The sequence below is a fragment of the Salvia hispanica genome, chromosome 1, assembly GCF_023119035.1.
Source record: "Salvia hispanica cultivar TCC Black 2014 chromosome 1, UniMelb_Shisp_WGS_1.0, whole genome shotgun sequence".
In the NCBI taxonomy this organism is placed as follows: domain Eukaryota; kingdom Viridiplantae; phylum Streptophyta; class Magnoliopsida; order Lamiales; family Lamiaceae; genus Salvia; species Salvia hispanica.
This window is the reverse complement of record NC_062965.1, coordinates 18,385,136-18,410,448: the sequence shown is the minus strand read 5'-3', so window position 1 is coordinate 18,410,448 and position 25,313 is coordinate 18,385,136. Positions and strand designations below refer to the sequence as shown.

The window sequence follows — 25,313 nt, the reverse complement described above, 5'->3', positions numbered from 1 at the left end:
ATGGTGGTGTTTGGTTTGAACAAATTTCCAAATTATAATCAAATCCGATCATGGGGCAAACTCTTGATATGGTTGTGTTTGGTTTGATTGATTAGATAAGATTGAAACTTACGATAACGGCCCAGCTAGGTTAATAATGTCCGGTGTCAAAATTATGTAATATTAGTCCTATTTTATGAGTCTTGGTCTCTTCATATGATAAACTAATACCTGAGTTATTTTGGTTTATACAATATCTGTCGGTCTCGAAACAAGTTAATTTTGAGCAATCGAACGCTCCTCGCCAAAAAAAAGAAAAGCTAATAAATCATTGAAAACATTCTCATTGTAGAGGAGTGTTTGGAAGCTGAATAAATATTGTTCGATAGGAAATATTATCTCTTCATTTACATAACCTTGATCGAAACATGCAAACACACCCCAAAATTGAGAAGCGCGGAAAAAGACCAGAAGCAGAACTGCCGAAGACTCTACCAACCGTCAATTAACAGCCGTCGCAACAACTCCACTCTCAACTTCCCCACAAAAACAAACCGAAAATAAAAGGGACTATAAATTCAACCAAAGATTCTTCAAATTCTGCCAAAAAAGGGACCAAAGCTCCAATAGCGGTGAAAACAAGCAGAAACCGCCGATTTTTAGAAAGGGTTTCTGCAAAAGCGTTGATCGAAGAAAATTTGGGGGAGGATGAGTGATTTCAGTGAAGATTATGTTCCCTTGAGGAATCTCAAAGTGGAATTGGGAAGAGGCGACGATTGGGAGGAGGGAGATGGGTGCTTCGCGCTTTGTTTCTGGATTTACATTGATGATTGTGTCTCGTTGCCTTTTTCAGTTCTGGTTCAGGTCATTTTCTTACTCGGCCTTCCTTTTGTTTGAGAAATGGGCTCTGAGAAATGTAGGGTTCGTCGCTTAGTTGAGAAAGTTTGAATCTTTGAGGTGGTTGTGTTCCTTTTATGCCTTTTTTCTTGTGCATTTTGGGAAATTCTTGTGTTTGTGCTGTTCCCTTGTGCTGATTTGTGTGTTTTGAGTAAATGTGGGTGTTTGGATACTTGGGTTTTTCAAAAAGAAGGTTGTTGTGGGATGATTGATTATACATGTTGTTGCTCACTCGTTGTCACATTGTATTCTGAAGTGATTGCGTTGTGATTGTAGATCGATTTTTTTAGGATGACTCGGTGCTTGAGTTTTGTTGCTGTATTTGCTCAATGCCTTTGGAGGGGTTGTGTGTTTATGTATAAAGAAAGTGACAAAATGGTCTTTCATCTCGTTGTGGGATGATTGTGCATGTTGATGCTCACTCGTTGTCACATTGTATTTCAAAGTGATTGTGGTATGATGATAGATCGATTTTTGAGGGTGACATGGTGTTTTAAATTATACTCATGTTGTTGTTGTATTTGATCAATGTTTTTGAAGATATTGTACGTTTATGTCTAGAGAAAGTGACGGCATGGTCTTTCATCTCGTTTCTCTTTAAGGTGCAAATTTAGTGCTAATGAATAACGTGACACTGAAGTGATCCAATCCTTTATTTTCTACGATCTTTGCAAGCTTATATGAGCTGAACTTCACTATTGGAATTGAGAATCATGCCTTGTTAAGATCGAAAGACGTGGTTCATTTGATCATCTTTACATTATGCAGAAGCACCCTGATGTCACTCCTGATCTGCCTTTCTTGTACTTGGACGACAATAAGAAAATGAAGCTCTTCCCGTTCCTGTATATGTACAAAGAGGCTCCAAACCCTGATAAACCTATTCCCTTGACTGAAGTTCCGTGTGTCTCTACTGGGATCGAGTTCCCTATGAAGAAATGGGTTCATATTGGATGTGAGGTATTTGGTTTGCTATCGGTGTTATGCTTTCCAACGTTATGTTTCCTTTATTACACTAGCTACCGCGACTTGATTTCTTGAGGTGAACTTGATAGCGTGAGAATTTAATGTCAGGTTTCGAGGGATTTCATGAGGCTTCACGTAGATGGAGAAATTGTCGGTGAAAATCATTTAACTTGCTCATTTGACAAGGACTTGTATGAAGAGGGTTTGAAAAGGATATGCTTGGCATGCCCCGACGAAAATGAAGATATATTACATGGTTATGTTCATGGGCTTGATGTCCTGTTCCGAGAAACGTCTATCAAAAGCCACTATGTCCAGGTTTGTTTTAATTATTTTCTTAGTATGAGTACTCCGTTGTTCTAAAACTGTTTCCCCCTAATGATGCCCAGGATCCTCCGTTACAACTGGCAATTGACAATTCAACTGCATTGGAGATTGAAGAAGACAGTGACGGTGTGTGGAGCATTGTTGGGGGCAAGGTAAAAACGATCATAGGGAATTACTTACTGAATCCGTGCATTATCGTCTATACTTCCAATTCTATTTCTAACTCGTGTAATCTGTCATCTTTCGTGAAAAAATACAAAAAACAGGCATCCTGCCGCAGGATATTTTCTCTGGACGTTGTGTTATTGGACGCGTTTGGTGGTCCTGTGAACAAAGAATTTGAGGTTGTTGCTTCACTTCTCTATGCCGACAATGGCGTCCCTGTTGAAAACACTAATGATGCAGAACCTCCCGTTTTTGTGAACTGTGACGGTATCGAATATGCTTCTCATGATAGACCATGCAAACTCATCAACGGGCGTGCTTCTTTTAAGCTCAAGATATCGCAGGTATGCTTTGAGTTGGCTTCTTTTCCTCTTTTTCAATGCAGTGTTAGGTGTTTATGAGCACAGAAATTTGTCGAAACCTTCAAGTACCATCTGTTTGACTGCATCTGTGGATACTGAGTTCTTCGAATTTTGCACTTCAGCTTTCTTCAAAGTGTGACAACAGGCTGTTCCAGATAATGTTTGACGTTCCAAGATTGGGAAAACACCCTTTTCTTGAGACGCTATCTCTTCCTTTCCGTTGTGTCTCACGCAGTAAGGGTACAAAAACAGCTTCGGTTACATTGAGAAAGTCGTCCAGCAGAAGTTACTATGGGAATGTGTGCGAATCGTCTAGTCCTGATGATGGATCGATGCAACTTATCACCAATACTGTTCGTGAAGCCAAACCAAGTCCTTCATCAAAGCGGATCAAATTAGGACAAGATGTGCCGTTCGTGATGTTCAAAGAAGAAGCTAGGCAAGCCAACAAAGCTCACCACTCTCGTGCTTGGACTGCTAATCAGGTAGTCTTTTAATGCCAGTTTACTCCGTATGTGTCTGTGGTTATCGGTGACTACATCTACCATACGTTGATTTCTTGTCCTTTGTCGTTCCTTTATTCTTCGTAGTGGTTCTGCACTAAGATTTAATGAATTTTCGGAATTAGGATAATACACATGAAACGAGTGTGAAGAGGAAAACCAAAGACCGTTGTGGAACAGAGAACAACTCATGTCCTTCCGATAATAGTGAAGCAACAAATTCTGACCCAAGAAGCATGCTCAGTGTTTCGAGTCCGATTTCAGATTTGATCATTTTCAAATACTGCCTCGGAGGTCCAGCAGAGAAATACCATCTTCTCAAGGAAGTTGCTATTTCTGCTACGGAAGAGCAACTAGCCGATTTTGCGAAGCATGTTTCCCTTTTTTCCGGATGTTCGCATCACAGGTAATAATACTCTGCCTCTATCTCTCGTTTGCTTGCTCACACACACGCGCGTCTACATCCAATCATTCATTTTGTTGGATTTATTCATCGAATTTCATATGTGATCTGGTAAGTGGATTCTTGTATGTTTCAGGCGTCAAATAAAAATGACGAAGAGATTGGTGGAGGAGGGAATTCAAGCTTGGACTTCAGTATCCGCGAACAACAACCACGTTCTATGGGAGAATCTCGTTTTCAGCATTAACGAACAATTCATGAAGATTGCTTGCTCTACTCGTCCTTTAATGGATCAGGTCTCGTTCCTCTCTCTCTCTCTCTCTCGTGCTAAACTTTTTTTTGGACTTGACGTGATTTGTGACATCTAATGCCATATTCACAGGACCTCGAGTGTTTGAGGAGAATAGCTGGCTGCCGGGATGTCGTTATGCAAGAAGATTTTGAGAGAATGTGGTCATGGCTATTCCCAGTAGCATTTACCTTGTCGCAAAGCGCTGTTAACGCAATGTGGGATTCAATGTCACCTCTATGGATCGAAGGGTTCATCACCAAAGAAGAAGCGGAATCTGCACTTCAAGGCCCGGGAGGCCTTCAAGATCCCGGAACATTTCTACTGCGATTCCCAACATCAAGGAGCTGGCCTCACCCTGATGCTGGCAACCTCGTCGTGACTTATGTTGAAAGCGACTACACCATTCGCCACCGGCTTCTATCTTTCGATTTCATTCACAGGTTGGTTTTTTTTCCCAAGTTCATTTGTTAGGAGAAAAGCACAAATAATCACAAACATAAACATATAAATTCTTTACCAAGGTATCTACGTGTGAGGGCGATGCCGAACAGGGATTTCAATATATAATTTTCAGATACAATTTACAACGAGAGAGGAGATATAATATAGGCAGAAAAACTAATCTTGATCGCATCCACAATAGGAATTGTGTTGGGCCTAAATATAACTTCCTTCCAGACTCCATTCTCAACAATAACGTCAGCTAGCTTCGTGTTTTAGTAGTAAAACCGAACTCGGAAAATTCTTATATACACACGTTATCCAAGAACGTGTTAAGCTTTTCATATTTGTGCCTATTCGTTGAACAAGTTTTGAGACGACAATTAAACGTGTTGCTTTCTTGTCTACTGCAGTTTTCCGTCCAAGGAAGCAACGCTACACGACCTGCTGCTCCAAGAACCTAAGCTCTCGCAATTGGGAAGGTACGGTCTCGACTTTTCTGCGTAAATACAGTGTCTGAGTTTTGTATGGATGAGTTAACAGTTGGTAATCCACTGTGTGTTGAAATGCTGCAGAGTGATGAGAACCGAGTAGAGGCGTCGCGATGGCGAAGGCAGTGAAATTCTGATTTTGCCCCTCGTTCGTTGTTACTATGTGTGTATAGACTGCAAAATTTGTGCACAGCATCTCATCAGTTGTAGGGCTTAGTCATTTAATTTACAACTTAGGTAGAAGAAACTAATGTCATTTTATGACTAATATGGGGCTTCATTTACCTTATTTTGCTTTCATCTAATGAATGAAATATTTATGAATTTAGTTTGATAACATTACCTTTTCTATTATTTGCATTAAATAAGGATTTTATACACTGTAAGGGTAAATATCACTTTAAATCTTATTAGGATTCACCAATTTTATAATTAGAATTTATTAAATTTACATTGGATTTACTCTATATTACATTTAAATACACTGGAGCGTATTTGTTTGACAATATTTGTCTTATCAATCATTAGTAGGTGACTACCAATTCAACACTTGAATTTGTAACGTTGTAGATATTTAGTGGACAAATAACAATACAAAAAAAAACATAGCAAAAGTCAATATAGAGACTGCATTTTCTCCTCTTAACAAAAAATAATTCCAATTAGCCGTTGCTTATGTCCCTTTTCCTCTCTTTCAAATACTGTCACAACACAATAATTCTTATATATATGTATACACATTCCTACTAACCAAAAATCCATCATCAAGAGAGAGATAAATCAAGAATGGGTGCTCTTTTACTTGTTGTGTTACTTTTCTTGAGTTCAGGTATACATATTTCATTCATGTTATAACTACTTAATTGCAATAAATTTATGGTATATATGTATACTCTTAGCTTTATTACTAAATTCTTGTTCTAACTTTATCTATATGTTATGTTTGATTTTCATTGCCAGCCACTCCGCATTCATATGCAAGTTCCGTCGTACATAGCAATGATACACAGGTGAGTTGTCGGTTAATACACGAACTTTCACTAATTTTTGTAATTTTCACACGACTTTAGAAACGGTTGCAATAATAATGCCACCACATCCAATACGTTTCAAATTTAACACCCTTGTCTTTTTAGGTCACTGAAAGTCAATAATATATCGTTAGTTATTTTTTTTTTCCAGAAAACATGGTGCATTGCAAAACCGTCGTCGGAAGAGAGCATTCTTATAGCGAATATCAACTATGCTTGCTCTCAAGTAGACTGCAGAATTCTGCAGAAGGGATGCCCTTGCTTCATACCTAATAATTTGATCAACCATGCCTCAATTGCCATGAATCTCTACTATCACTCTAAAGGCAGCAACCACTGGAATTGCTACTTTGGTAACTCGGGCCTTCTCGTCGTCACCAACCTGAGTAAGTTTTTTAAGTTTTATAGTATTAATTGGGGTATAATCGAGCCAGCCCGAGCATGACCCCACTAACTTTGGCGGTGATCATGATTACTAACGGATTACCAACAGAAAATTTAGAAATTCCGCTGGTAATCATAGACGGTAATTATGATCCCCGGCGAATTACCTACATAAATTCTGAAAATTATGTAAGTAATAATGATTATTGACGGATTATCATCGACAATCAACTAGCGACAGATATTCTTCAGTAATCTGCACTTTTTATAGTGATAATAGCTAGGGAGAAAGCGCGATATTTAAATATTGTATTCAAATAATGTAAATGGTGGGTTGTTAACAATGTTTTGTGTGGATTGCAGGTTATGGAAGCTGCATTTATGAATAATGAGGGCTTGAGTGACATTGTAGCAAGGAACTATTGATTCATGACAATGAAAATCATGGATTACAAATAATTTATTTGATCATTTTATTTTACTGCTATTATTGTATTTGGTTAGTACTATGTAATTTAGTATCTCGATGGTTAGGAGTCAGGACATAAAAGTTTAGTACTTTCCATGTAAAATAAATTGTGTATGTATTTTGACCATTTTCATTAAACCAAATTAAAGTATTATTGAGAGCATTTTAATCATACACATTAATCGGAGGTGAAATTCGAACCTCAAATCGAAGTTGGATTTACCACGTATGAGGTGCAATTCGAATCTCATATCGATATTGGATTGAAAAATTTGATTTTGAGTTAAAATGGATGTTTCAAGAAAAGAAAGTTATTTTCTTTATATAATAGTAAATGGTAAAGATGTAGTATCAAAAAATAAAACAAAAATCATGTACTATTACGTCACAAATAATAATAATAATAATAATAATAATACTTAATATGATTAACTGAAAACCGCTGTTTTATAATTTTTTCCCCAAAACGCCGCATACGTATATATATACACATACATCCGAGCTCGGCCGCCATTAATGGCAGCAAATTCGAGACGATGATAGCTCCAAAACTGCTGCAGCAATACGCTCTACGATGGAAGTCGGCCTCTAAGGATGTGTTGAGCCACTCCGTCCTCTTCGCTCAATTTATTTCCCTTTTGCACATCACCGATACCTACATTTTCTCCCCAATCCTAGTAAGCTTCCTCCTTCTCTCTTTCTGATTCGATTCATCATCGATAAATTGTACTCTCGTTGAATTTTCTATGTCTAATTGGTTCAATTTTGTGAAGGTTTATGGCCCGAGCATGCTGCCGACATTGAATTTCACGGGCGACGTTTTGCTGGTTGATAAGCTGTCGCCCTTGCTGGGGAAGGTGGGAAACGGTGACGTCGTTCTGGTGAGATCGCCGGAAAATCCTAGGAAGAGCATAACCAAGCGAATTGTTGGCGTTGAGGGGGATACAGTCACCTTCTTGGCGGATTCCGGCCGCGGTGATCAGTCTAATTCGGTGGTGGTATGTATGAGATAATGGCCAATATATTTATAGTTTGAGAATTATCGGTTAGCTTTGGTTGTTTTTTTTTAATTGTGTTTTTGGATATGTCATGTTAGCTGACTGTTGCTGTTTAATGTTTGATTATTCCAGTTGTGGTTCTATGCTTAGAGTGTTTATGTTTGTGGGTAATGGATTTTGGAGGGATCGAGAATTGTTTTGCTCAGAGAGAACTGAACTTTATTGTTTTTGTTGTGTTTTTCCCTTCGAAAGTGCTAGAAATTTGAGGAAATGTGAGGTCGGAAGAAATTTGGTGGTTATATTTCAGTGAGCTTTGTTCTTGAACTTGAAAATGAATTTTGGTTGAAGCTAAACTCTGATGAATGCTTTTGTAAGCATATCATGTGCACTGGCTTGTAACGCATAGTGTATCAACCAAATGTCCATTCTTCAATGTTACATGTATGGTAATAGGAATGTACTTTACGAATAGCATCTTCTTCTGTGAGAATCTTGTCTTCATGGATCTGTAGCGTAGTCTGCCATGGGTTAATAGGAATGTGCTGTGTATCACAGGTTTATATTTTTCTTACCAATTTTCATTTCATGGGAAGAGCATGACTTTTGTTTATGTCCAATACTCCAATAAACACTGTGGCAAATGTTCCTGCATAGTTGAATGCAAGGATGAAAAATTATGATTTATGAAAATAAGGTGTTTTAGTGAGCTGTGGAAAGAGAATAGATATCTAGGAAATTTCTTGGATGAAATGGTTATAAGAATTCCTTTGTTGTCATCAATATGTTTTCAACCTATTAGACCAAAGTGTGAGCTATCTCATCTGACATACATTGTTAATTAACTGCTACCTCTGAACCTGTTATTAGTCTTCTGTACATGTTTAACTTCTTCTGATGAATAAAATGCTGCAGTATCAAGGAATATTGATATACACAATGATTGTAAATGACAGGTACCAAAGGGTCATGTGTGGATTCAAGGAGATAATATCTATGCATCAAATGACTCACGAAACTTTGGTCCCGTTCCTTATGGGTTGGTTTATGGGAAAGTCTTTTGCAGGGTAAACCTTGCTGCCACATTCTTGATTAAATATCTGTATCATTAACTGTTCAATGCTTTCACTCTTTAGTGCTCTTGAAAGCTTCATGCTTGCGTACCTTATGGCTTCAATCAATACCATTTCCCATCACTTGACACTGTTTACCAATATGAGTTAGTTTGTGTCTTTGTGATTTGCACTGTTCTAATTTTGTTAATTCGATAAATCTAGAAACAGTAGAGGATAGCGGTGTGCCTATTGGTGTTATTGGCTTGTGGTGGTGTGCTTGATTAAAAACTATGAAGAAAGATGATCAACATCATGTAGGATGTGAAGAGATATTAATATATAAGTCTTTACCTTAAAAAGCAAACTGAACTGCCCAGATTGAGGTGTTTTAGCCATTGCAGACCTAACGTATGCTGCCTGTTTGAATCGGTGAGATAAACTGTGGCCACAGTCTGAATGAATTTCCTGGGCAGTGGGCCCAACTTAGTCCACTAGCTCGTATGAACTGACCCGTCGCATGCTTCATTGGGCTGGATGACTTTGATCTTGGCCCTTGGGTTGTAGCAACTAACAAGCCAAACTTTGCATTAGTTTTACCTATCAACTTCATTTTGATGGTTAAACTTGATTGTGTAAATTTTATAAATATCATATACAAGGACATTTATTTGCTCTCTAAATTTGTAATACTGTGACCTTTTAAGTGTCGCTTATTCGTATTGTGTAGCTTCTCTTTATTCTTTTATCTGCTATGTTTGCGACAACTGATAAGTGTACGTAGGCTTGGCTCCATCTCAGATTAGAGTACTTTGTGTTAAATTTTCCGAGTTTAGTTTATTTTATTTGTTCTTTAGTTTCCTATACTTGGTTTCAGTTTTATAGTTCGCTCAGAGTATGTTTGGTTAAGCTCTGTATTTGTAGAGCTGTATCATTTATTATTCTGTACAATACGTTCTTTATCATGCTGTTTTTCGGTATGCAGGTATGGCCACCTGAAGACTTTGGACGTTTGCCACAATAGAGCTATGAGAATTGTAATGTAGTTATGGGTATGCCACCGGTGAGTAACCCGATTATTTTATTCTGTCACCCATCCGAACCTGGATTTGCCTCTGTCTGGTTGACCTAAATGTATTGCAGTTCACAAGATTTCTAATCCATCACTAATCACTATGAATATTTGTTCCAAAATCTAAGAATAAGCTGAAAGGAGAAGACTTGGATGAATTTTTTTCTTCATAACTTTGTTACCTATGTATGCATGTGTGTGTTTAATTTCACACTTTTGAGACTACTCTACTTGTTGCAAGTGTATATTTGAGCACTAGTAGTGTGATATTGGTAACTATACACGTAACTAAACCGACGAAATATCCATTGCTTCCTTGCTAGATACCTGCAACCTGTAACTGATTCTGGACAAAGATGCTGCAGTCAAAGCTTCATCGACAGAAGAGACAATGTGGTCTGCCCTCAACTCCTCCAATAGTGATTTTCAGTTTCCGAACCAATCAATACATGCTTGCATTTTGTAGCCAGCCGAGCCTCTAACTGTGTCTCGAAATGGCGCATAATGTTACATTTGCTGATTACTGAGGTAGTACCTGTTTCATACTCTACTTCATTGTTACTTCAGAAATCTCTGTTTCACTTACACATGATTATTGCTTATGATTTTAAGTTAGCGTGTGTAACACATGAATCTTACTTTTGCATTAATGATATAATTGATATTTTTGACCAGTTTGGGTTGCATGGATACCTTTTCTTCATCTCTAATAGGTTAAAAATGTGAATGATGTTATAATCATGAAAACTTCAAATCCATGTTTTTTTTATTATTATATTACTATACTTTACTATATCTTCTCAAGTCCCTACAAAAATTAGGTGGAACTTGGACATTGCGAAAGGCTCCATGTGTATTCGTTGGATCTTTGGAATTAGCTATGGCCCTTTCGTTGAATCCATAGCTTGCCATTTTAATTTGTTCATGATAAATTTTTTTTGAGAATCACTTTTTTAATGGCAATGAATAATTAGTTAATAAAATACTAGTATTATTTGAAGCTAGACATCATGATGAAACATTGATTGGAGGTGGCAATGAAATGAAGTAGAGAAAGTATGCACACTTTCTAGAGAGAGACAAGCCGACAGCCAAAAAGTTATAAGAGTTGCATGTCATAACTTTTAGTACTAAACAATGGGGTTGTCCAACAATGGCCTTTAAATAAACCATAAGGCCAGAGATAATCTAAGTATAATAGTTGTATAACTTTATCATCGTATTTTAAAACAAGGTTCAGATCCTAATATAATCTTGGAGATGCAGGTCGGGCTCACAAGCAAAACAAACTTTATTACTAGTATTTTTTATTTTATAAAATTGTTACATATCAATTTTGTGTGTACATTTTTATGCATAATCCCCTATAATAAAATCGAATCAAATGATAGCAGTCTTCTAAAAAACTTAAAACTCCATATTTAAGAAATGCAACTTCCACCAATATTTTTTTTTCCTGCGTCCGCCCTCTACTCGAACTTACGCAGAAGCAGTGGCACGCCGTGCTGGGGCTGAAGGGTGAGGATCAAGAACGGCGCATGCAGATACGAGGGCGACAACTCAAATGAGAATCTTTGCAGCATCATTGCCACCATGATCTTGGCCTCGATCATGGCCAAGTTCTGCCCTATGCATACACGAGGCCCGAAACTGAAAGGCATGAACCCCGATTTCCCTCTCACTCCACTCTCTAATCTCTCCGGTTTGAACTCGCTCACATCATTGCCCCATATAATCGGATCATGATGCATTTCCCCTATTAGCAGCATTAATTCCACGCCGATCGGCACAGTCATGTCCCCCAACTTCACAGTCTTCGTAGGTGCCCGAGTTAGCAAGGGCGCCGATGGGAACATCCTCAACACCTCGTTCAGAATCATTGTCACCTGCAAAATAAGAAACAAAGACAAAAAGAAATAAAACTAGTTACTCCCTCCGTTCCATATATAAGAGTATGTACTCTTTCCTTTATAGTTCGTCCCTCAAGATTATGTACAATCTAATTTTGAAAATTCTTTTCTTCCTATTAAGGTGAAACTCATTTTCCACTAACACAGTTTTCTTTCTGTTTCTCTCTCTCTTACTTTACGAATTTTGCATTAAAACTCGTGTCGTTTCAAAAGTTCCTATTCCCTAGTTCCTATTTTTAGGGAACGGATGGTGTATTTACCTTTATTTATAATAGAGTGGAGTACTCCCCCCGTCCCATTCAAGATGTCCACATTTCCTTTTTAGTTTGTCCCACTTAAGATGCTCATTTTCCATATTTGGAAACAAATTCATCTCTCTTCTCTCCTCATTAAAACACTCAATTACCTTTCCTCTCTCTAATATATATGGAGTACACTAAATAATTTTTCCTAAAACTCTGTGCCACCCAAGATTGTGAACATCTTGAGTGGGACGGAGGTAGTACTTTTTTTTAGAGCCATGCCCTTTCAGTCTTGGATCCTAGGTGAGATTTCGCCTGTCGCCAAGACTAGGGCTGGTGGGTGAGGTGAGAGGGACGCGATCTTACAATTTTAAGGCGATTTAGGCCGTCGTAACAAGGATGCCCGTTTCTGAACACTTGAAGAACCTCCTCTCTCGCTTTAGCTTGCCATTCCTGATGCTTGCTGAGCATCACCATTGTCCAAATCACTAAGACTGAGATTGTATCCGAGCCTGCGAAGTAGAATAGCTTGCATTCTTCGATCACTTCTTCGACGGTCATGCTGTGGGCCTCTCCGTTACTCGATTCCAACAATGTGCCTAAGAGGTCTCCTTCAACTGCTTCATTCCTCTCCATTGCTTTCTCTCTCTGGTTGATGATGCCCGTCAATATTGACCGGATTTCCTCTGATATTGCTTTGGTTCTTCTGTTGGCTTTCGTCGGGATAAACCTAGGCGTTAAGCAACTTATAAATTCTTGAAAATGTTTGTCATAATAAAATTCTAAATTACGTTTAAAATCTAAAAATATCTCGTACGATCCGTCCTTTACATTTTGGCCAGAAATTTTCTATTTTCGAAAACCTTTTTCTCTATAATTAAGTGTGACCATTTCCTACTAACAATACTTAAATAGTTTTTTCCTTTTTTACTTATCGATTGTGCATTAAAACTCATGTTGTTTTAAGAGTTTCTATTTTTAAAAAACATGAGGGGTAATATTTTTAAAAAGCCACAAAAAAGTTCTACTCCCTTCATCTACGAAAAGTAATCTTATCATAATTGGTGAAGTATATGAAAAAGAAAAAAGAGAAAAATGAGTAAAGTTGGAGTGATAAAAAGAAAACGATGAAAAAGTTTTCTTAAATAGAAACGAGACTAATTTTGATGGAAAACCAAAATAAAAAAAATAAGACTATTTTTTGAAAACAGTAGATACTAAATAGTTTACCTCCACCCGGGGATGGACATGAATTGCATGAGCTCCAAAGTGAGCTTCACAACCTCCTTATGGAGTTCAAATATTCTCCTACCTTGCTCATGGGAGCTCCCGAATGCCACCCTCGAAATCACGTCGCCCGATAAATCCGCAATAAAAGGCCACACATCGATCTCCACCGCCGAATTGCTTCCGCCTCCCTTGCTATCCACCAAAGCTTCCCATTTTGCAATCGTATCCGAACAACTCAAACCAATGACCGAAACCATACTCTGCACCAATGGAAGCAATGAATTCCAAAAATCATAGAAACACTGATATTTTACTTATTATATTTTACTTATAATAAGTAAAGTTGCAAATAATATACTCCCTATGTCCCTATTAGTTGTATCAATTTGTCATTTTCATCCGATCCTTATTAATTAATTATTCCAATTACTATTATATTTAGTAAGTGAACCTCATATTCCACTAACTAATTTTACTCATAATTATTACTAATATATAAAAGTATGAGTTGCATTCAACTAACTTTTTCCTTCCACCTTTTTTTAACAAAGAAACAATTTTTTAAAACTCCCACAAGTAAATAATTAATGCAGACCATAGGGATATATGGGTTATCTCCGCTCCTTTAGTATAGGGCTTTTTTTGAAATGTCCCCAAAACAAAACCGTGACAGTTTATCTCAAAGCAGACAATATTATTCTATTGTTGAGTTTGGGTAAGCATAGTATTAGAGTCCGGTTTGGGTCAGGCCTGTGTAGCTCGGGGTACGGTCAAGACACGTGGTGACTTGTGACATATGTGGTCTTGGTTTGGGTGGAGCCACTCCCAACTCCATTAGTATGAAACATTTTTAAAACGGACAACATACTAATGTGGAGTTGGAGTGTGCATTTTGAAGTCTCACAAAATGAATATATACCTTCAACTTGTCCGTGTTAAAAGCTGGATTGATGATTTTCCTGTGTTTTGCCCATTTCTCGCCCTCGAGAAACAGAAGCCCTCCGGCCACCGTATGCCCGATAGGATCCGGCTGCGGCTTCCAGAAAACATCCGGTCTCGCAAGAATCTCTCTCATGAGCTGTGGATCTGTGATCATCAACTTCGGTGATGGTCCAAACCATATGAAACAATTTTCACCTGATGCATTGAATTTATAAAGTTATTGTATTCGCCGTAAAATTAAACTTAAACTGTGGTATAAAATATTAAGATTTTCCGTTACCTACGAGAAACCGAACTCATGTGATATTAGAAAATGGGCCATAGGATCATTATAATGTGGATGTGAGACCAATGATTTTAATTTAACATGCCCTCATCGGACTCGTACGTGACCACGAATGTGCAGGCAAGAGAAAGAGATAAACCATCATCACTTGCGACTTTGGGCCCGAATGACATGTATTAGGCGAAAGATGAGATAAACCACATCGACACAGCCCTTAAAAGCCACTCACCCTCAAAAGGGGGAGGGTTATCCACACTTATATAGAGAAGCTAGGATCATCACCAAACCGATGTGGGACAATGATTTGGAGAATTTAACATGATGCATTCATACAGTTCACTAACGTTTTCAGTCCACTTTTCTTCGCATTAATTAAAAAAACTTACCGTACTTGCTAATGATTTGGTGAAAATAATGAAAACTGTGAGGAGGAAGATCGTCAGAGAATTGGATTGGTTTGAACTGTTCTTGTTTGGCGACGGAGATGAGGTCTTTCAGGTCTCCGATAAGAGGCCGGTAGGAATTACCATTGAGCCCCTGCTGCCTCAGCAGCTTCTGCAGCTTTCTCGGCCTCAGCCATGCCCAATTCAGTAATTTCACTCCCAATGCTACCACTGCAACAAGCAAGATTGAATACAAAACTTGGCTCAAGTTCATTTTTTGATTTTAACTTTTCACTTGAAATATTCCAAAGAAGGATATTTTGGTGGATGAGATGATATTGAAATAAATTTTGTACAAATATACATATATTTAGAGGGAGAGATGAGATTCAAAATATAATATTGTTCCATAGGAAAAATGGAGTATTATTTTTCTCTATTGATTGATATCTTATCATCATCGATCAATCAAATCGAAAGTTCAATGAAATTATAATGTTAAATATGGAATTACCAATAATGTCAAATATAAGATTCAAACTAATGAGGTGGATAACCAAATAAAAAAATGGGTTGTTCCAATGGTGATTTTTTGTAAGTATATTAATTTATTTTTTACTCTTGAAGATGGTGACATTTTGTAAGTATATTAATTTATTTTTTACCCTTGAAGATGGTGACATTTTGTAAGTATATTAACTTTTTTTTTCTTGAAGATGGTGATTTTTCGTAAGTATATTACATTTTTAATTAATAAAATGATAACAGTATTATATGAAGCTAGCAATGGGATTTTCCAATATTGACCTTTTAACCTAATTATAATATAACCTTATCATAATATTTTAATACAAGCCAGACCCGCATATAACCTTGATAGTTGATAATGATCATACAACCACAAACCCATAAAAAACAAAAACAAAAAAAAGAAAAGAAAAAGAGTTTGACATTGCATATAGTAAAAGAAAAGAGCACGACATGAAGAGAAATTAAAGGTACTATATCATAATTTAAAGACTAATATGGTTATATTTTGATATGTAAAAAATAATTACTCTCTTGTCCATGAAAAGTAGACATCTTTATTCAATTTTTTATGTTTACCAAAATCAGTCCACATCTATCTATGATAATTGATAAATTTATCTCTAATATAAGTCACATTGTCTATTAACAAAAGTTTTAATTATCTTAATTTTCACATAGTTGTCAATTTTTGACAAATCATAATTGATTGGTTGAAGTGGTGTGGACATTATTTGTCTAGAACATTGACCGTCTTTAAACCATACATCCATAGAACTAATAATGCAAATATATGTGAGTGAGTTAGCTTACTAATAGAGTGCATGATGTTCGAGACTTTAAACTCACCATAATAAAGTTTCAAATTTTTGTCTATTTGCCTATCAAAAATAAAAATAATGCAAATCTCTTTCTTCACAAAATATTGATAAAAACGTTATTAATAAACTACTCCATATGATTACATAAATGAAGAATAAAATTGTTAAACGAATTTAAAATTATTATCCATCAAAATGAATTATAGTGAACGTAAAATAAAAATATTTATGTTTATCCATTTACTATCATTTAAAGTAAACACATGTGAATCAAACTATCAATTATTTTTTTGTAAATTTTTATGCAATAAGGATATTTAATTTTTTTTTCTGCGTTCGCCGCTACTTCAACTTACGCAGAAGCAGAGGCACACCATGCTGGGGCTGAAGGGTGATGATCAAGAACGGCGTATGCAAATACGAGGGTGATAGCTCGAACGAGAATCTCTGCAGCATCATCGCCACGGCTATCTTGGCCTCGATCATGCCCAAGTTCTGGCCTATGCACACACGAGGCCCGCCACTGAAGGGCATGAACCCCGATTGCCCTCTCATTCCACTCTCGAATCTCTCGGGTTTGAACTCGCTCACATCATCGCCCCATATCTTCGGATCATGATGCATCGCCCCTATTAGCAGCATTAAATCCACGCCAACCGGCACCGTCATGTCCCCCAATTTCACCGTCTCCGTCGGCGCCCGAGCTAGCAGTGGCACCGAGGGGTACATCCTCAACACCTCGTTCAAAATCATCGTCACCTGCAAAACAAAGATATAAAAGCTAATTATTACTCCGTAGTAATATTCCATCGGTCCTATTATAAGTAGCTCGTTATTTTTAGGCACGTAAATTAAGAAAAACATATTTTGTGCTTAGAGAAAGTTCATTTATTTTGGAATGAGTCATTATTAATGGGATGAAACAAAAAAATATAAATCGACAATGAACTGCAACTTAATGATAAGGCGCTTCTCTCTCAACTATTAGGTTAGGAATTCGAGTCATTTCCAGAAAAACTCAACATTTCAATTTCTATTTTAAAATGTCTTAGTCAAAAAGTTGAGGACCAAATTGCCCCTGGATATTGATGAAGATGTTGAAATTACTCCAAGAGGCAATTTGGACCGGAATTTTTTGGCTGGGACATTTTAAAGTCAAAATTGAAATGTTGGTTTTTTTTAATTACCTATAAGAGATTGGGCCTGGTCAGGGAGGGGGATGCGATCTTACGATTTTAAGGCGATTGAGGCCGTCGTAGGATGGATGTCTCTCTCCGAACACTTGAAGAACCTCCTCTCTCGCTCTAGCTTGCCATTCCTGATGCTTACTGAGCATCACCAATGTCCACACCACTACTAGCGAGGTTGTCTCCGAGCCTGCAAAGTAGAAGAGCTTGCATTCTTCGATCACATCTTCGATGCTCATGCCGTGAGCTTCTCTATTCGATTCCATCAATGTACCTAAGAGATCTCCTTCGCTGCCAACTTTCTTTTCACTCCCCATTGCTTTCTCTCTTTGCTCGATGATGCCCTTCAGCAGTGATCGGATTTCCTCCGACATTGCTTTGGTTCTTCTGTTGGCCTTGGTCGGGACAAACCTAGACGTTCAGAAGCTTACGAGATCTTGAAAATTGTTTATGTAAAATAAAATTTTAAAAGAATTTTCTTCGTCCCTAAAAAATGTCTTATATTTTTCATTTTGGTGGTCCAATAAAATTAGCTAGCTTTTATTATGAAATATTTTCACAATGCATTTACCTATATACATCATCGTAATTACAAAATATACCAACAAGCAAATATAACTAAATACTTTTGTCATTGCGTATTAAAATAGTACTAAAATACAACTATTGCGTATTAAAATTTTTGTCATTTTCTACAAGGACTTTTTTTTGGGGACAAATTTAATTTCCGAAGCTCAATTATCCAAACACTTTGACGCTAAAGTTTACCTCCAACCGGGGATGAACATGAACTGAATGACCTCCAAAACGAGCTTCACCAGCTCCTTTTGGAGCTCAAATATCCTCCTCCCTTTCTCATGGGAACTCCCGAACGCCACCCTCGAGATCACATCGCCCGAGAAATCCTCAATAAAGGGCCACACGTCGATCTCCACCACCGAATCGCCTCCGCTGCCATCACTACCCACCAAAGCCTCCCATTTCCCCATCATGTCCAAACAACTCAAACCAATCACCGGCACCATACTCTGCACCAATGTCAACAATGAATTTTACAAAATATATATAAAAAAAAAAATTATGTTTACCTTTAATTTGTCCATGTGAAAAGCTGGATTGATGATTTTCCTATGTTTTGCCCATTTCTGGCCCTCGAGATACAGCAGCCCTCCGGCCACCGTTTGCCCGATCGGATCGGGCAGCGGCTTCCGGAATATATCCGGCCTCGCAAGAATCTCTCTCACAATCTTCGGATCAGTGATGATCAACCTCGGCGACGGTCCAAACCATATGAAACAATTCTCTCCTGTTGCATAATAAAGTTCGTTATCGCGAAAACACTGCACTGAATCCATAAAGTCAGAGGGTGTTCGGTTTGCAAGATTATATTCCATGATTAAATTTGTACTATATTTAGTTCGAGATTGAATCTCATGGATAGTATGTGATAGTTAGTCATAGTCAATCTATTTTATCTAGGAAATCGAACACCACCTTACTGTATTTACATTTGCAGTGAAATTACGAAAATTTCCACCTCGAGATTCGAATTAACTCATGTGATGCATACATCTTATTAAGGATTCTGATTTGAACTATCAAAGCCAAGAAGAATCAAAGTAGAATCTCTCTCTTTCTCTCTTTATGAAGAAATCTTACCATATTTGCTGATGATTTGGTGAAAATAAGGAAACATATGCGGCGCAAGATCGTCGGAGAGCTGGATGGGTTTGAACTGCTCTTGTTTTATCACTGAGATGAGATCCTTCATGTCTCCGAGAAGAAGCCGGTAGGAATTACCTTTAAGCCCCTGGTGCCTCAGCAGCTTCTGCAGCCTCCTCGGCCTCAGCCAGACCCAATTCAGTAATTTCACTCCCCATGCTATCACTGCAGCAAGCAGGATTGAGCACAAGATTGAGGGCAAGTTCATTTTTTGATGTAAATTTGAGAGAGAGTAATATATAAAGAAGATGTAGAGATATTAATATTGGAATAATTTTTTATTTGTGATGTGGAGATATGCATATATTGTGCATGTGCAAGTTGGGGATTTGGACAAAACATGGAGAGGAGAGACAGGTCGACAAAAATTTCAACATCTGCGAAGAAAACGGAGCGTTGTTTCGTGTCTGGGATTAATAATCTTGTTTGTCTCTTGTTGGGTTTCCCATTTTCAAAATTTCCACTACTATGGAGAGAAAACTAAGGAATAATAGTAATAGTTAGGACACACATATATAGACAAATATTATGATACATGGTGAGGAGTATTAAAAAAAATTGTGTTATGTGAGTTAAGTAAATGGAGAATAAAGTGTAAATGGAAAAAAAGTAGAGAGATGAAAAGAGAAAAAAGTAAGAGAGAGTAAAATAGGTGTGGACAAATGTGTTGACTTTTACTAAAAAAAAGAAATGACTCTATTACTTTGGAACGTACCAAAATGGCAAAATGACTCTATTACTATAGAACAGAGGGAATAGTATACATTGTTTTGTTTTGTTTTGTTTTGTACATTTAATTTAATTTTGTACCTTTGAGGACATCCAATAAAATTGGAATGACACAGAGAAAAGATTAGCATAGTTCTTGCGCATAAATCGAGAAATGGTAGATTTAGTTTGATTCTGGTACTGTAAAGATTGTTGTCAGTATAAAAGATCAGTGTTTTCCAAAATTGAAATACTCTGTAAATTAAAAGGTGAAAGTGTTTAGTAAATTGGGATATAGTGAACAATTTTAAAGCACGAATAGTGGTCGGTAATTGCTTCGTAAGAGAGTTTCCGGTAAAACATTATTTTTTCCTTTTATTTTAGTACTCTTTTTGTTTGAGCAAAATCTCCAAAACCTCCCAAAATTAAGTTGATTCAATTATGTACATCGAAATTACGTTTGTAAATCATTAAAGTTTATTACTTTGGTTATTCTCTAGTACTTTTTTCTTTTGTAGTTATCAGTACTCTATATAAAATTATATTCACCAACTAATTAAAACAAAGAACATTATAAGTAGATATTACCCCCTACAAAAATAAATTGAAACAAATGGTAGAATGAATTAAAAATAAAAACAGTTTTATTAAATTATTGTTGTACGTGCAGATGCACGTAAGTTTCCCTAGCAAAAAAAACAACAAAGAACGACACAAAAATACAATATCCCATATAACAAGAACAATACAAATACAACAATCCAAGTTTATTAAAAATTCGAGCATCATTTGTTTGTGTGTGTTAGTAGGAATTTATTGAATTGGGAAATCATCGAAGGTGTGATTTGTGTCGGACGAAGCCTCTTGTCTAGTAGAATCAGTGTGGCCGTACCCCATACAATCGGCTGCACCCAACGAACAATATCATGAGAAAAAGCCTTTACAGTATTATAATATGATGTCAAAATCGAAACTAATGTAACAAAATCAAATATTACGTGATCACAAAACAACGTCATTTTATTTTTTTACCAACTAAAACAAGACCATTGTGGGACAATCGTAAAAAAATTGAAAAGTCAAGATTTAATATTTTAGTTTCAAAAGTTGTAATTGACTAAAAGTCAACAACATAGTCACAACTCCACGATATACATCAATTTATTTATTATTTTCATATTATACTTGTCATATATTTTTTAATAATTACTACTAACCAATGTTTTAAAACCGGACTAGACCTATTGGTTCGATCATGAAGCGATAGATTCATTGTTTCGCTTGCTAGTAGGGTTTTAATTTTTAAAAAGTTGCGACTAATGCAGGACACTTTCTTCACTCACACTACACTAATTTTTTTAAAATTCGCATTGAACTCGTCAAATTTTATTTTAAGTGACAAAGAGAATATATTATGACCATATGCGGGCACATATATACTAGGGAAAAAAAGTAGTTAAACTGTTAAAAGTAATTAATTTCATAGCATTAAAATGAGAGAAAAAAATCACCAACCTTATGATCTGGTAGCCTTAAGACTTGCTCCTCAAAAAAGAATCGAGTAGTTGAATAATCATATAGCCTCACTTTTAGCATATATCTATCTTTCCTCTGTGCATAAAAACAAAACAAAATACATATATAAATAAGAGTGAACTACGTAAACAGTACATGATCTTTATTTTATATTGTTTTTGGTACCTATTAATCACATTTTTGGTACCTGATGCAATTTTCATTCCAAAAATAGCCTCTAAACAAATTCATTTTTCCATTTGTGTCACAAAGGGTATTTTGGGCATTGACAAAACTAATACCAAAGGTGATATTATAATACCTTTTCTCATTCTCCCCACTCTTTATACTATTATTATTAATCAATATTAATAATATTATTTTGATGTTATAAATTAATAATTAATTTATTTTTTAATATCATTTAAATATTTTTAATCAAAATTATAATTATAATTATAATTATGTTTAATATTATAATAATATTATTTTTATAATAGTAATAACTAGTAGTAATTAATAAATAATTATTATTTTATATTAAATTATTAACTAATCAATAGAGTCTTAATCAAAATTTAAAATTGTGAATTGTATTCATAATGATAAAGAGTTGAGCATTTTTAGTTAGGTGCTTCAACCCTAAAATGAGTATAAATAATTTAATTAAAAATATTCAATTGATTTAATTATTTTAAATAATTAATTTAATTAGGTCTTTTTTTATTGATTTATATTATGAATGCAATTAGATGAATGTATAAAACACTATAAAAAGAAGAAAAAGAAGAGAAAAGAAAAAAGAGGAAACATAAACTAAGGGAAAAAAAAAAAGAAAGAAGAAAGGAAGATAAAATACTAAAAAGAAAGAAGAAAATGAAAAAAAAGCACATATTTGGTTCTATTTAATTGAAATTCTAAAAATATCCTCCATAATAAAAAAAATAACATGTTTGGTACCTGGGGTTACATTGTTCACTCTATGAATAAACCAGAGATAAAAGTTCGTGTGAAATAGTATATTCAAATATTATTACAACGGTAAATAGCCACATATATATTTTTAAAATTGTTGTTGATTTTCAATCATATCATGATCCTTATTGGTATAGGATAAGTTTGAAGTAATGTTTTTTCGAAGTTTGGGTATTTTTTATAATGCATTGGTGTTAAAAATAGTTCATTTTTATATACCAATCATTAATATTAAAAATTCTTAATGAAAATAAAAAAGATTAGCATATACTATAAAAAATGTTAAAATAAATCCATACCTTCAAAGGTGAGATATATTTGATTGTGGCATCGGACACTGCTAACTTTATATCAGCATCAAAACCGATCTCATGAAGGAGTTTGTATGTAGCTGTTCAATCACAATATCTTAATGAAATATTAGAATCTCATCCATTTGATCAAACACCAAATATTAGTATGATATACCTATAAAAATATTGTTTTATGAATAAAAAACATGATTATATATAGAGAAAATAATATTACATATATGGGAAAGGGTTATGGATCGAATCTATCATGATCTTTAATGTTTTACTATTAGTTATGTTTGAAAATTTGAAATTTATCATTTTTATCGTCAGCCTTTAATAATTATTGGTTGAAATTCATGGAATTACATCCTAAAATCAATTAGTGATAGAAGGAGTGGTCTCTAAGATCTATATAGTGGTTTCACTAGACACTGATGTTGATGTTGAAGTTGTATGTTATTTTTTAGTTTCACCTGCCAATATACTCTCCCTTAAATCTGTCAAGGTGAATCTTGTAGTGATTGGATTTTTTTCTGATAAGTTGGACCACTGATATACTACGGGTCAGTTAATTTGGCCACAGCTGGCGACCCACTCTGGACCTCTGGTACCATGATAGAAATTCACGGGGTTCTATCCGAAAACCAATAGGTGATAGGAGGAGTGACCCATGAGACTTAATTATTTTTAGATAATTTTTTAAAAATTTAAAATAAATTAAAATATTAATACAACTTATTTTTTTAAAAAAATAATAAAATAATATTTCATCACGTAATTTAAATTCATGGATCCAATTTCTACCCAATAGATAAAGACCAATAATATTTGTTGCAATCTTACCATATTCACAAAGATTGGAATATATAGCATTATTCACTACTCCAAATTGATCCAATTCATACTCTCGGACTTCTTGTTCTAGTTCGAAAAACCAACTCATCCTGTCAACAAAATTTTGTGACAAATTCTATAATTCATGACACTTAAATTAAAAATAAACAATTAAAAAAAATCAATCCAATAGTATTAAAAATAAAATCAAGTACCCTTTGCCACCTCCGGTTAATGTATTACTCACAGCAACTGCAGTGCTCTTCGCCATCAGCGGCCGCCACTGCGAAAGCCGATTGCAGCTCCTAACGAGAGGTGGCAGCTGCTCGGCATGCCGTCTCGGAACGACGGGGAAGCTAAACGCCGATTGTGAGGGAATGTGAGTTAAAGAATTATTTAACATTTTTTCAGTTAGATAAAAATTGCACCACAATGGTAAGGCACAACTTGAACATGTATATATATACACACACACCTAATTTCCTTAATTAATTAAGTTGCACAAAATATAGTGAAATGTATTTTAAGTTGAATCTACACATTATAAAAAATGATTAAAATGTAGTCAATTCCAATGAATAAGGAGTACTACTAAAAACTGAAGCTTATAAGTTATAATTAACCTATATACCATACCGTACTTATGGTATAACCAACCCTAATATAATAAACTATCACCTAAAAATTCAAAATCTTAAATTACTAATGCCTAACTGGATATTAGTGAATTATAATTAATGGTTATACAACTAAACTAAAGCAATAGGATTTAAATTGAAAACAAAAAACAGATTAAAATTAAAATAAAAAATAAAACCGAACAAGGTACTAAAATTTTCAAATTTAATCGCAAAAAACACTGAAATTTTCATACCATGAATTTTATATTGGATATTTATAAGTTACAAATAGTAGCATTAACAATAAAAGTAGGACAAATCGATACAGAAGCTAAGGAAATATTTTATCATTTGGACTAGACCTCATCGACCAAGAAAATAACAATAGAATAAAATTAATTTATAGTAATAAGTATAAATTTAATTAATTCCTAAATATTTAATGCAAGCATGATATATTTGACCATCAAGAATATAGCTCTTTAATTTAATTAATTTGCTTAGGAATTAGGGTTTGGTAGGGGTTGTACTACAAAGCGGAAAGCATGTATGAATGTGGTAAAGAAATTATTCAACATTTTGGATGTAATTAATGATGAATTTTTAATGCTGTTAGCTCCAATAATAGATATAAGTAGAAGCAAATGCACCTATGATGAAATTAAATGATGAGATATTAGGAAATTTAGTTCCCAAGGATACTTGAGATCTAGCCATGATATTAAGTTTTATTCTTTTATTCAATTTCATTTTATTTTTACTTTTTAATTACAATTAGGATTGGATGTATCTCGGTAGAATTTATACTCCCTCCGTTCCATAGAAATAGGCCATATTTCATTTTTGTCTGTACCCATAGAAATAGTCCACTTCTATTTATGATAACATTTTTCTTATTCTTTTTCCTTTATCATTTGTGGCCCTACAATCCCACTATACAATTTCAACTACTTTTTCTCATTCTCTTTTACTTTATCAATTATACATTAAAACTCGTGTCGATCTCACCTTAAATGATCTATTTCTACGAGATAGATGAAGTATTTATTTCAGCATTTGGTTTAGTTTTAGCTAATGTATACGGGAGTAGTTGATTATTCATGCAGGCCAGGATAGGCTTTTGAAGGCCCATTGGGCTTTGGTAGTAATTATCAAATATACAAAACACAATAAATTGGAAGGTACCAAACCCACTTTATTGCTATAAACAAAACAGGCCCAATTTATTACATATATTGATTATTACACTTAACACAATGAATCATAAAAATTTTAAATAAATCTT

General features: G+C 35.3%; 6 protein-coding genes across 7 annotated transcripts; 3 read left to right on the top strand and 3 right to left on the bottom strand.

Moving 5' to 3' along the window:
• Positions 1-404: 404 nt before the first annotated feature.
• Positions 405-5,165, top strand: LOC125221683 (SH2 domain-containing protein B-like). Its single transcript, XM_048123925.1, has 11 exons — positions 405-843; positions 1,645-1,836; positions 1,951-2,160; positions 2,232-2,321; positions 2,436-2,678; positions 2,819-3,181; positions 3,325-3,605; positions 3,739-3,898; positions 3,985-4,334; positions 4,749-4,817; positions 4,911-5,165. The coding sequence occupies exons 1-11, from the start codon at positions 688-690 to the stop codon at positions 4,927-4,929; spliced, it is 2,133 nt and encodes a 710-aa protein (XP_047979882.1). The 5' UTR covers positions 405-687; the 3' UTR covers positions 4,930-5,165.
• Positions 5,166-5,531: 366 nt separating this feature from the next.
• Positions 5,532-6,848, top strand: LOC125202786 (glucan endo-1,3-beta-D-glucosidase). The gene is made up of 4 exons (XM_048101247.1): positions 5,532-5,655; positions 5,787-5,836; positions 6,009-6,243; positions 6,605-6,848. The coding sequence occupies exons 1-4, from the start codon at positions 5,613-5,615 to the stop codon at positions 6,628-6,630; spliced, it is 354 nt and encodes a 117-aa protein (XP_047957204.1). The 5' UTR covers positions 5,532-5,612; the 3' UTR covers positions 6,631-6,848.
• A 340-nt stretch (positions 6,849-7,188) lies between these two features.
• LOC125209991 (mitochondrial inner membrane protease subunit 1) lies at positions 7,189-10,503 on the top strand. The gene is made up of 5 exons (XM_048109575.1): positions 7,189-7,387; positions 7,484-7,708; positions 8,662-8,772; positions 9,743-9,820; positions 10,153-10,503. Exons 1-4 carry the CDS (start codon positions 7,247-7,249, stop codon positions 9,779-9,781), a joined length of 516 nt encoding a protein of 171 aa, XP_047965532.1. The 5' UTR covers positions 7,189-7,246; the 3' UTR covers positions 9,782-9,820; positions 10,153-10,503.
• A 621-nt stretch (positions 10,504-11,124) lies between these two features.
• On the bottom strand, positions 11,125-15,193 carry LOC125202059 (cytochrome P450 72A14-like). 2 transcript variants are annotated; one of them, XM_048100378.1, is made up of 5 exons: positions 14,826-15,193; positions 14,131-14,348; positions 13,212-13,471; positions 12,348-12,711; positions 11,125-11,715 (listed from the first exon to the last, which is right to left on the bottom strand). In XM_048100378.1, exons 1-5 carry the CDS (start codon positions 15,094-15,096, stop codon positions 11,299-11,301), a joined length of 1,530 nt encoding a protein of 509 aa, XP_047956335.1. In that variant the 5' UTR covers positions 15,097-15,193; the 3' UTR covers positions 11,125-11,298. The 2 variants fall into 2 exon arrangements, with proteins under 2 accessions (XP_047956335.1, XP_047956336.1); XM_048100379.1 differs by lacking the exon at positions 14,826-15,193 and adding an exon at positions 14,434-14,474.
• A 1,190-nt stretch (positions 15,194-16,383) lies between these two features.
• On the bottom strand, positions 16,384-19,339 carry LOC125189030 (cytochrome P450 CYP72A219-like; the record flags this gene model as incomplete). Its single annotated transcript, XM_048086199.1, has 5 exons — positions 16,384-16,930; positions 17,403-17,769; positions 18,127-18,386; positions 18,447-18,664; positions 19,018-19,339. Coding segments are annotated over 5 exons (1,584 nt in total), but the record flags the coding sequence as incomplete, so codon positions are not given.
• A 1,159-nt stretch (positions 19,340-20,498) lies between these two features.
• LOC125204157 (acyl-acyl carrier protein thioesterase ATL3, chloroplastic-like) lies at positions 20,499-23,824 on the bottom strand. The gene is made up of 5 exons (XM_048102728.1): positions 23,624-23,824; positions 23,418-23,518; positions 22,578-22,669; positions 21,304-21,399; positions 20,499-20,693 (listed from the first exon to the last, which is right to left on the bottom strand). The coding sequence occupies exons 1-5, from the start codon at positions 23,809-23,811 to the stop codon at positions 20,574-20,576; spliced, it is 597 nt and encodes a 198-aa protein (XP_047958685.1). The 5' UTR covers positions 23,812-23,824; the 3' UTR covers positions 20,499-20,573.
• Between the last annotated feature and the right edge of the window lie 1,489 nt (positions 23,825-25,313).